This window comes from Paramormyrops kingsleyae, chromosome 21 (genome assembly GCF_048594095.1).
Source record: "Paramormyrops kingsleyae isolate MSU_618 chromosome 21, PKINGS_0.4, whole genome shotgun sequence".
Taxonomy (NCBI): Eukaryota; Metazoa; Chordata; class Actinopteri; order Osteoglossiformes; family Mormyridae; genus Paramormyrops; species Paramormyrops kingsleyae.
This window is the reverse complement of record NC_132817.1, coordinates 7941553-7953434: the sequence shown is the minus strand read 5'-3', so window position 1 is coordinate 7953434 and position 11882 is coordinate 7941553. Positions and strand designations below refer to the sequence as shown.

At 44.7% G+C, this 11882-nt stretch overlaps 1 protein-coding gene across 2 annotated transcripts; it reads right to left on the bottom strand.

Moving 5' to 3' along the window:
• Positions 1–410: 410 nt before the first annotated feature.
• Positions 411–11482, bottom strand: u2surp (U2 snRNP-associated SURP domain containing). 2 transcript variants are annotated; one of them, XM_023824444.2, is made up of 25 exons: positions 11326–11482; positions 10417–10515; positions 10025–10136; positions 9756–9877; positions 9614–9678; positions 9445–9533; positions 9104–9186; positions 8748–8913; positions 8136–8347; positions 7489–7532; positions 5313–5417; positions 5101–5167; positions 4852–5015; positions 4487–4649; positions 4279–4358; positions 4102–4189; positions 3797–3928; positions 3496–3661; positions 3329–3412; positions 3185–3248; positions 2769–2928; positions 2548–2658; positions 2309–2430; positions 1210–1380; positions 411–918 (listed from the first exon to the last, which is right to left on the bottom strand). In XM_023824444.2, the coding sequence occupies exons 1-25, from the start codon at positions 11365–11367 to the stop codon at positions 780–782; spliced, it is 2850 nt and encodes a 949-aa protein (XP_023680212.1). In that variant the 5' UTR covers positions 11368–11482; the 3' UTR covers positions 411–779. The 2 variants fall into 2 exon arrangements, with proteins under 2 accessions (XP_023680212.1, XP_023680213.1); XM_023824445.2 differs by lacking the exons at positions 7489–7532; positions 8748–8913; positions 9104–9186; ... (4 more) ...; positions 10417–10515; positions 11326–11482 and having other exon boundaries at positions 8136–8268.
• Between the last annotated feature and the right edge of the window lie 400 nt (positions 11483–11882).

The window sequence follows — 11882 nt, the reverse complement described above, 5'->3', positions numbered from 1 at the left end:
CTATATATGTATTGGGACACATCCGACATAGAGTATTGCATCTGAAATATGTTAACAGTGCCACATTAATCTTCAGCGTACCAGCACCTGCTATTTTCCACAGAACACCATCGAGAGATAATTTAAGGTGTGTTGCTTTGCCTTGTATCTGAGAGCAGTAATTTATAGGCATCAATAATCCCTAAAAATGTGATTTAAATGTGATTTTTTTTCAGACATCGTTAAGTAATGACTGTAATTCATAGAAAATACCCTTCTGGAAATATTTTACATCATTTGATGGGAAATACCATTTCAGGCACAACTCCAAACCAAAAATACTGGACACTGAATCCCAAGAGTCATCAGCATTAACAGGTTTCATTATAGTTCAATTAAGGTACCAGGATGTAAAAGAACACGCTGGAACATTTTATTTCAAGTCATTTTAATGTGTACTACAAAAAAAACAATGAAAATAAACCTACAGTCATCAGACTAGATACAGAATTGTTCTGCAGCAAGACTGAATTCCCTATGAGAAGTTGAACACCAGGTAAGCTCATTAATTTACAATATAAAACATTATTGGCTCTATTCACTGAGACATAGCATGGCAACACATGCATAGCGTTTTTTTTTTTTTTTTTTTTTAGAAAACCAAGGCAAAAGGACAAAAAAAAAAAAACATGCACGTAAAAAAACTCAACTCCAGTCATGTTTACAGTACAGCAAAGGGACGTGGGGGGTGGAGTTGGGTTGGTGGGGAATGGGGGGGGACGGGGGGGACGGACAATCTGTCAGTGTTTGCTCTTCTTTGACTTCTTGTGTGACCGATGTGGAGACCTGGACCGCGACCTGGATTTCTTCGACGACTTCCTGGGAGTTCTTGACCGAGATCTCCGCGGCCGCTTGGGTGTTCTAGGTGATGATGGTGACCTTCAAAGACAAAGACCATTCATGTGCACTGTTGCAGTTTCCAGACAACAAAAAAATATGTTTTACAAACAATATGCTATCTCCAGGCATGTAGCCACATCATAAAATAAGATGCTTTGAAGTCATCTCCAAATTCGCTTCGGGCCTGACTGTCATATTTGAACACACACCCAAATATAACCAGTGCTTAACACTTATCTTTGCATCAAAATTACACACTAACATCTCATTCAGAAAGTCACTACATCTGTGGTCCACCTTGCCGATGCGAATTAAGGAACGAGCCAGTACCTCTTGGAGGTCTTCTTGCTGCTATCTCGAGGAGAGTCCCTATGGGAGGAGTGAGATCTGGAGTCGGCCTTCACATAGGACCTGTCGGAGCGCTCGGACCGTGGCGAGGGCGACCGCCCCCGTCGGCCACTGCTCCGCGTCGGGCTGGGGGAGGTGCTGTGCTTGTGTTTCCTGGAAACCGCACATGGGAGAGAGGACAGACAAAAAAAAAAAAAAAGTCACAAGCCACTTCAACATGAGTATTTTCATACCACAAGTCTTTAGGAGATAATCCCTGAACTAAAATGAGCCTCAGATTCTCGGGTAACTAGCAGAATAACAGGATAACACAGGTACATGTTAATGCGTTATACCCTTACCTCTCTTTCTTACACAGGTACATGTTAATGCGTTATACCCTTACCTCTCTTTCTTACACAGGTACATGTTAATGCGTTATACCCTTACCTCTCTTTCTTACACAGGTACATGTTAATGCGTTATACCCTTACCTCTCTTTCTTACACAGGTACATGTTAATGCGTATACCCTTACCTCTCTTTCTTACACAGGTACATGTTAATGCGTTATACCCTTACCTCTCTTTCTTACACAGGTACATGTTAATGCGTTATACCCTTACCTCTCTTTCTTACACAGGTACATGTTAATGCGTATACCCTTACCTCTCTTTCTTACACAGGTACATGTTAATGCGTATACCCTTACCTCTCTTTCTTACACAGGTACATGTTAATGCGTATACCCTTACCTCTCTTTCTTACACAGGTACATGTTAATGCGTTATACCCTTACCTCTCTTTCTTACACAGGTACATGTTAATGCGTTATACCCTTACCTCTCTTTCTTACACAGGTACATGTTAATGTGTTATACCCTTACCTCTCTTTCTTACACAGGTACGTTAATGCGTATACCCTTACCTCTCTTTCTTACACAGGTACATGTTAATGCGTTATACCCTTACCTCTCTTTCTTACACAGGTACATGTTAATGCGTTATACCCTTACCTCTCTTTCTTACACAGGTACATGTTAATGTGTTATACCCTTACCTCTCTTTCTTACACAGGTACATGTTAATGCGAATACCCTTACCTTTCTTTCTTACTGGCTGGTGAATCCTCCTTCTCCTTTTTATCCATCTTTTTCTCAGATTTTTCCTTTTCTTTTTTGTCCCTCTCTTTTTCTTTCTCTCTCTCCCTTTCAGTTTCTTTTTCCTAAAAACAAAAATAAACAAAATCAGCTGCCTCGCAAATCAGGTGGGAGTTTCTGGCTCGGCTGCAGACCTCCGCACGCTCCCTCCCCGACGCCGAAGCCCCCCACCCCTTGCTCACCTTCTGCAGCAGCTTGTCTCGGTAGTGCTCCACTTGCTCCTGGATACTCTGCCCGGACTTCTTGGGCCGCTTTCCGGACTCCAGCTCGTCTTGGAACTTCATCACTTTGAGCTAGACGGCCACCAGAGAGCGACAGCAGTTAGCAGGGACAGCAAACCGGGGGCGGCCCCTGTGCGGGCGAAGCGGTGCCAGTGCGGGCGAAGCGGTCCCTGGCACGCTACCTCGATCTCCCGCAGCTTAGCCCGCCTCTCCTCGCTCATCTCCGACAGCTTGGCGGACTTGGGGTCGCTGGAGTCGTCCTTCACGGGGTTGGAGAAAGGCCGCTGCTCCGCCGAATGGGAGCTCCTGGTGTCGTCCTCATCTTCACTCTCCTGTGCCTCCCTGTATTTTGGTGTGTGTGTGTGGGGTGGGGGGGGCGTGCAAAGCATTACAACTTGCAGCAGAAAGGAAATAACTGAAAAGACAACTATGAATCATAGTCACTGTATCAGAGGCAGGATGAACATTTTAGTGTTGCCTTGGCAACAAGACTGGAAAAAACGGTATTAAAACCCAAAGACCCCCCCCCCCCCCAGAGTGCTCTAAAAATAAAGGGCTGCAGCACAAGGCATCTGGCTGCAAACTCAGCATCACTCACACTTTATGGCTTTTCTTGGCCTCCTCTGGCTGTTCAAATATTTCCCATTTGGAAGTCGTCACGGCTGGGAAAGGAAAAACTATTATTACCATGAGAACAAACAGGAAGGACAACGCATGTACTGCAGAAATACACCGGCCTCACCTTGCGCTTCCAAGGTCGAGCCGTCTACCGCTTCCCATTTTGAAGGGGCTATTTTAAAGGCAGGCTTCATGCCGGAAGGATCCACTGGAAGATAAGGGGAACATGCATCAGAGAGGGGTCCAAGCTGAGTAGAGACACCTGCTTCCGGAAGGGACATGATTACGCACGGGGAATTCCGTCCAGGTCGTCATCCTGGGACTTGATGGGAATGCCATCCAGGTCGTCCAGCGGGGCGCCGTCGATGGGCGCTCCGTCCACATCCTCTAAAGGAGCCCCATCGATTTCCTCCTCCACAATGGGGGCCCCGTCAATGTCCTCAGAGGTCTCGACCGGCTGAGTAGAAGGAAGGAAGGCGTGGGGGAATGCAAGTCAAACAGTGCCCCTCCAATTTCGACACATATCAAGAATTAACCATCTTTAACCCCGCCCCCCAAACACATGCTCCACAGAGCATGTGCAGAGACTCACTTCAGGTGGAGGAGGTTCCTGCTCTGGGCCCAAGTTGACTAGGCCCAAAAAGAGGTTCTGTAGCTTGATGAGGAAGGGGTCCGGATACACCGTCCAGTCCTCCCAAGCGCGAAAGCAGGACATTACCCTTTGCTGGGAAAGACCGAGATATCTGAGTACTATTGTCTGTTTTAAGATACACACAGAGACCTTTTAAATCGCTCAAAACAGAATGACAGTCACTTTTAGTCTGCCAATGTATTTTTCAAAAGCACAAATCAAACACATAGTTTAGATGAGATTAAGGTCAATTTTCACCAAAATACCTTGAAGTTCTCAGACTGCAGGTGGCCTTGTATCGTTTTGTACGTAGCATGTAGGTCGGAGAAAATCTGGCAGAGTTTCGCCTCAAAGCTGCGATTTGAAGCAGAGCAATCAGACACCAGATGCATGGCTTGTGAATAAAGCACCGCGGTTTGCAGGACTAAACGGCCGACACTCACTATTTCCTGTAATAAGAAGCGTTGGAAACCTTTGCTGAAGAGTTGTAGAGCACGTCGGAGACCAAATACAATCGAGCGATCTGGAGAGGGTGCACAGAGCCAAGAGGAACACAGTGAAAAGGACGACAAGAGGCAAATGCCGTCATACAATATTAAGACAACAGAGTTCAGGGAGTTAATCAGTAAGAAGTGGAGAGGGAAGGGTGACCTTTTTTGGCAGCGGAGTCTTCAAGATGGACAGAGACTCCGTGATGCACTCCACTATCTCCTCAGCAGCGTCAGCGTGACTGAGACAGAAGAACATGGCGTCTGCGATGTCGGCCTTTCTGGGAGTCAGCGCCCGCAGCATCTCCTCCAGCTGGTCCCTCTCCCTAGAGACGATCCACACAGATTTGGATACTGAGGCACATCTTTACACAGGTGAGGTATCTGGACAACGGTGCTTGCTAAGCATCACTTTTCATATTTCTTCCCCATAATCAGCATTTTTAAGCAAGCAGTACGGTCTAAGTTTTGCTTAATCCTATAATGCATTGCAGAGGAGTGGAGCAGAGGGGTGGAGGAGATACTCACTCTTCCTTTAAGCATCCTTTCTTGGAGGCCTCCTCCTCCTCCTCGCTCTCCTCATTCTCATCCAGCCTCCCATGCAGGTAGGGATTGAGAGGCGGGGGGCGCCACAGAGACCCGTTCTTGAACATCCGGAAGTCGTCCGTCCTCCACTTGGAGGGCGAATCTCCCTGAAGAGAGATGGATTTGAAACGGCATCAGTCCGTCAGCATTTGCCGGCGCCTTTAAGAGCCACCGCTGGGAATGTCGGCTCACCTGCAGGATTGAGTAGAGCTTCCACCTGTAGTAAACGTGAGCCGGGCTCTGGTTCTCGAACAGGAACCTGGAGGAGAACCGCAAAATGGGTGAGTGAAGTTCAAAGGCCAGGAACATGATCAAGTTAGGGAAAGGGGAGCATCGAGAGAAGTGACACAATAAGTTAAACATCCAGGCTGAACCAAAAGTGGGGGGGTGGGGGGGGGGCTTACCTGAACATGGGGTTGTTGAGCTCTCGGTTCATAATCATGGCCTCAAACATGGGACCCTCACGCACCACAAACTCGATCATTCGGTGGATGAGAGAGAGCAAATTCCTACAAGAAAAACACAGTTAAAGCGAAACGGATTCAGAATGGCCACCCTTCTCTCAAACCCTGCCTTCCCTCAGCTGTCTATGGTGCTAATCAACACACTGCGGGGGAGGGGTGGGCCCTGCTGGACAGAAACCCTTCAGATGGGGCGGGGGGTGTAGAGTGGGGAGAAAAGACTAGTAACTTCTGTGCATAAGCACCAGCATCCTGTGTTTGAAATGCTTACAGGTTACAGAAGTTAATAGCCATGATAAATATGTTTCCAACACACTATCTCTGATTGACAGGATAAAATCGAAACCCTGAGGTGAAATTCGATACTGTTTCTATCTTTATGTCTTCCAGTCTGCAGCTAAGGACAACCATTCAGTTCCACATAATTGTCGTTTGCTGGATACGTCTAATTTAATACTAAAATACTGTCTGTCTTTGGTACTTTGACAATCTGAGACACTTGACTTTGAAAATGGTATACTAGAAAACAGGGTGACAAAAATTAATTAAATGCTAAAATCGTGGACTTAATAGATGAAGCAAAAAAAAAAAAAAAACATTTACCGTTATATATCGCCATTAATCCACAGTAAGAGGATATATATATATATATAGATATATAGATAGCATAGCATATGTTAAATTAGAGATATGCAAGCTGTCCAAAAATAAAAATAAACATATGCTACAGTAGATTTAGGAGTGCATTTAATGGGGCAATGTGCGGGTGTATAACATTAGCCTACAGTGGGAAGCGAAACAACAAAAGGATGTCTTTCATTTATAACACAAATCACATATATTGGAGCAGATCGTACCAATGGCAGGTAAAATTCTGTATACTTTCCCAATCCATCCCATGATGCTTTGCAGGTCCCCCGCTGCCGCTGACAGTTCAACTTGTGCTGCTCACCAAGGCCAATGTCAAAGGTGACTAACTATAGAGATTGGGGCTGGCTTCACCCAGGATCGTTGACAGAGGCCAGGGGGTGTGCGGTCGGAGTGAGCGATAGTCGGACCGCAACGCTAACGCCAAAGCAGCTGCTAGATGCCAAAAGATACTTCATAGCAGTTGCTTCTCTGCTAAGCTACAAAGCTATATGTGCTAGCGGAGCCATTCAATGAAAGTAACTGGCCTGTCAGTGAGCGTGTGGACCTAACGGCCACATGACAAAGGGCCGTATTCTCTAGCCAGGGTTCCCACTCCAAGTCAAATGTCAAAAACCTTGACTTTTCCTCGACTTTCACAGACTAGAAAGCTGAATTTCAATGACCTACAATAAACGGAAAAACAGGCCGCCTTTGTGCTGAGCAGATCAGCCACAGGGTTTTGAACCCATCAATTACCGGTTCTGTGGCTGCGAAGGCCTCCCTCTCCCATATTTGATAGATCGATAGCAGTTTTACAGACATCACATTTAGCTTTTACGTCAGCTACTCTTAACAACCAGTCTTTGAAGTCACTGTTTTGTAGGCAAAGCTCTGTAAATGTATGCGTTCCTGGCATGGTGGCCTGCGTTAGCAGGTACAGGACACTGCGTGTCTTTGACTGAAGTGACTGCCAGCTGTTGACGAGCAGGGAGGGTAATAAATGGGAGCTAAATAATCAAATAACGAATAACAACCACTCACACAATACGGGAAAAGTGTGAAACAGCCCGATAAAGAAAAAGACTGCGTGGAAAATAATACATTTTAATGAATGGCTGTTAAAATATGCTAGAAAATCCTTGATATTCGACTAATAGCCCCAAAAATGACCAAAACCCCTGATTTTCCTGAAATAGGACTTTTTAAAATTGCATAATATTCCAGATATTCCATGACCCGTGGGAACCCTGCCTAGCTACCATTACGTGGATTTCAGGTGTAAACCAGTGTGCCTGTTTCAGCGACCCGGAACTCTGCTGAAGGATTCATCTCTGTGCATGGGAAACTGACTCACAACAGGAAGCGAGGATCTCAACTATTGCTCACCCAAACTAACCCCCAGTGGCATGCATTGCCCAATTCAAACTAAATGATATGGGATGTTTTTTTTTCTACATTCGATATCAATTTTAAAAAAGAAAACATGTACCTTTCTGTTGGGATTACCACTTTGACTATGGCTTGCGACAGAGTCTGTATATGAAGTCACATCAGATAATAAACATAGAATATGTGAGTATTGTTAACAAGCAACAAGAAAAATATAAAATGCATCAATTATTGCATATAACAATTTCACTGTTAACTGCTTTCACTACACTAATATTTAAATTCAAAATGAAAAAACAATGTAGAACAACTCAACTGAAACAGCTCACATAATAACCCTGATTTCTGTTCACTGATTTATCAATACTGTAAATATACTACTTCAGTCATATGAAGGCACAGATACTCTCTCACAATGATCTTAATACAAACAGCATTTTGTGTATCTGTCGACAGTGCTAATTTTAGAAGACTTACCATTCCTCCAATTATTAAAAATGTACTGAATGAATTATATCCTGAATTATAATCTACTCTAAAAGTGGCAATTAATTTTACTGTTTTAATGTAGTAAGACTTCTATAATATTCTAATAGAAATAGCCAAAGTGCAGAACCCAAGAGGAAAGAACATTCTAGAATTCTCAAAAACTAAGTATTATATCAGACAAGTACTATAGAATGTTTGCACTGCAGAGAATAACTGTGTTCGTATTTCAATGACCTTGCTTGTGATATAGCGAATTACCTTGTCGAACTCCTCCTTGTTGGACGGGGGGGGCTGAGGAGTTGCGCCGGGGTTCTTCAGCCTCTCGCGGGGCTGCGCGTTGAACGGCAGGCCTGAGGGGGGCGGTGGTAAAGCATGTTCCACCATGGAGGGAGGAATGTATATGGGGTGTGGGGGAATCGGGACACCCTTGCCCCAGCCGAGCTTCATCTCGAAATTCATGATCATCTTTCCTAAAGGGGGGAGAGGGGGGGTGATTAACTGGACGGTAAATTGGTTAAATCTCAGATGTAAGGAGAAGGAAGTTAGAGTCGTGGGTGCTTCTGTCTCAATCTCTAAATCCGATAATGCCATGTTTATGTTTATACGTCTCGGGATTTATATATTATTCATTACTTTTCATTCTCACTATGACCGACAAGAGTAATATTTCACCTCAGTGTACGACTCCATGCATCATATATCAGAAGATACTTTGACTTTTGTTTTTCACACAACAAAACAAATGAGGGAAACACACAAAGGCGATCGACTGGACCAGACATGTCTGGGTAACAAGGCAACGACACGGAAACATCGATACACATCTGAACACCTTCAGCTTGGCCAGCCGGCCGGCCCGCGGCACTTTACCGTTTAGGTGCTTCAGCGCTCTTTCCGCATCCCTCCGCGTCATGAAGGCCACGAAGCCGCAGTTTCGCTCGCGGGCCCTCTCCTCGTTCGTCCGGGGCCACATGATTTTCACACTGGCCAACGGACCATAGCGACCAAATTCTTGACAGAGCATCTCCTCATTCATCTGCAGACCACCGCCAGGACGGACATGGGGTTAACGGTTCAGCTGTGTCACGAAATGCTGACACACTACGGGGTCATTTTTATACTTGACCAATCACACAGTAACTCACTGCGCAAGTTACCCAGTAACCTAACAGGACAAATCATTCATTTAAATGCTACAGAACCCCCAGCCCATGTAAATTCATCACCTGTGGGTTTATGTTTCCAAGATACAAATTAGTGGTTGATGGGTCTCCTACATCATGCGAACCAGGAGCAGAATCATCTAAGACTGGAAAGCAGAGTAAAGGTGTAGTTTTATATAACAGCAAAAAGCCACGACAATACAGGCAGCCGTTCCCGTAAAGGCAAGTACTTCATGCTCCCATTAATCCATTTTACTAATTAAAACTTCTTACCACTTTAAAGAAAAGCAACCTGTCAGCCGGGACCAGCCTGGACAAACCAAATTCTCCGGTGTACAAATAAGATGTTTTTTTTTTTTTTACTTTGGAGAAAAACACCAACTAAGCAGTGACAGCACACTCACAGGAACGCCGTCCCTCTGTGTGGGACAGAGGTTCGAATCGGCTCACTCTGCCCTTATTCTTGTGCCGTTCATCTCGCTCCTCCTGTATCCTGTTTTGGGAAAATGGTATTAAAACAGTTGCTGGAAGAAAAAATAATAAAACGATACTGAGTAATCTGAACACACTCACTGCTTCAATTCCTCTTTGAAGAGTTCTAGGTTACTCTTTTTCTTCTCCTTCTCACTTTTCTTTGACTATAAAAAAGGTAAATCGTTTTATTCAAGGCCTTGTCAAGAAGTTCAGACGGATGAGACCGACAACTGTCACTTACAATCTTTTTATCAACAGCTAAAAAATGAGGTGGTGGCTCCACTGGATGGGAGGATTTAGTATCGGCGAAGCGGGACTTTGGTTTATACAGCTTGCCTCTCTTGTCATCAGCTTCAGCTTCTTCTGCAATGGGGGAACAAAACAGCTTTAAAAAGCAGACAATTTTCAGAGGCCGACACAGCTAAGACCTAAAACGACGCTGCAAGAATCAAAAAAGTCTCCCATAATCAGGCCAAGCATCAATGCTTCCTGGAATGAGGCTGCCTTCACCTTTGGTGGCGTTGGCGATGCCACCCCTGACGAAAGTCTTGACTTTGCCTTCGCCGCCTTCAAAGGCGGCCAAAAACTCTTCATAGATCTCGGCGGCTGCCCGTTCATCCTCCTGCGACGAGTGTAAGAAACGCTGAGTTAACGCCACACAAACTATGAGGCCCAAACTTCAACCTGGCCACTGAAAAAGCACAGGGCATCATTCCAGGCAAGCTGGGACTGTCAAAACCCCTTCAGGAGCCACAGGAAAACATACTGAAGGAACCTGTTCTTTAATTCAGTCCTTCGAAGGACCATGAGCCATCAACATGCAAATGAACGCATTCATGCTAAAATGCCACTTGGCATCACATCGTGGTGAAAATGTCGTAAGCCTCCAGGGCAAACCTTACCTTTTTCTTAATCTCATCTTGCTCTTTTTTGCTGAGAGTTCTTTTAGCGACAGCCATCTTTCCAATGCTGAATGCTTTCAGCTTGCTCTCCAGCAGTGCCTACATTGCAAGCATTTAATAGCATGCGTTAAAAATGCATGCTTGGTGAGTTTAATAACAGATATATAAATAAGAAACTTTCTCTAAAGCTTTGCAGACATGGTCTCCCACAAGAGGCAACATTTTCTAAATATTTCATACATAGGCCGCCCTTCAGGTCTGAAACGTGCTAACTTTTCTCACTTCATAACATATAACGTCAGAAACCCCGTTACTGGCTGTCAAGTACACACAGAACGACATAGTTACGTAACGTAACAACGTACACGTTTACCTTGGACACCCATCCGTTAAAACTACCTGTACTCTTCAAGACAGTCAGTTAATATGTTACAGAGTCATGTAACTTCAGTAAGTTGATAATCTGCCTTATCTTTGTAGTACCTAAGTCACCTAATCACTCCCTGTTAGCTAACGTTACATGCGAGCGCGCTGGTATATGCTGCCCCACGGGGGGGGGATAACGTGCCTCATATGTATTACAATTTTAGTTACGGTAAATATCAAACAACACCAGGAAGTGTTGAACAAGTTACTTTTCAACACACATAATGCATCTAAATAAAGCAGTACGAAATGCCCCATTGTGGAGAGCAGCTTTCGATGAGGCTGGTCTCGCATGCTAACTGTTAGTCTGGCCTTCACATGCATAGGCCTGCGCGCTCAATGTTCTCTCTGTCGAGGAGCCCGGCTCTCGCGTACAGCAGGAGTCTCTGCTTTAAGGGCTTACTGATACTTATATTAAATATTTCGCGTGATATTTACACTAACGATTATATATTTTGACACTCCGGCAGCAATTTAATTTACCTTCGCGCTGGCTTTCTGCGTGCCTGGCGTTTTGTCCGCCATCTTGCCCGAAATGCCGCCTAGTCGATTACCGATTCTTTAAAGAGCGGACAGGAAGAGCTCAGCGCGCGTTTCGAAAAGTCGAATGCCGATGCGCGGATTGAAACACAACGTTGGCCTATCCATGACGACCGGCTCCGCCAAAATCTTCGGGTACAATCGGCAGTCTACGTCTTCCTTGCTTTTTCGGGGATGGCAAGGGCCGTTTTACGTTAAAGATCAGAGGATTCTATTTCACTTGAGGCAATAGAAGGCAGTGCGCAGTTACATAATTACACCGAATGGTGGCGCCGCAGATATTCGAATAGCTTATCTTAACATATAACCCATACGGCAATATACCGATATAGTAACTGATAAGCAGTAATGGGAAATGCATGGCTGGATGGAATCATATACTGTACCATCGATTTTAAACATGTTAGGCCTTATGTTGGTTTTGTTATTTAATTATCATAAACGTGTACGTATTTTCGTCTTACAATTCTGATATTTAATGGAAAAGGATTTTAATTATT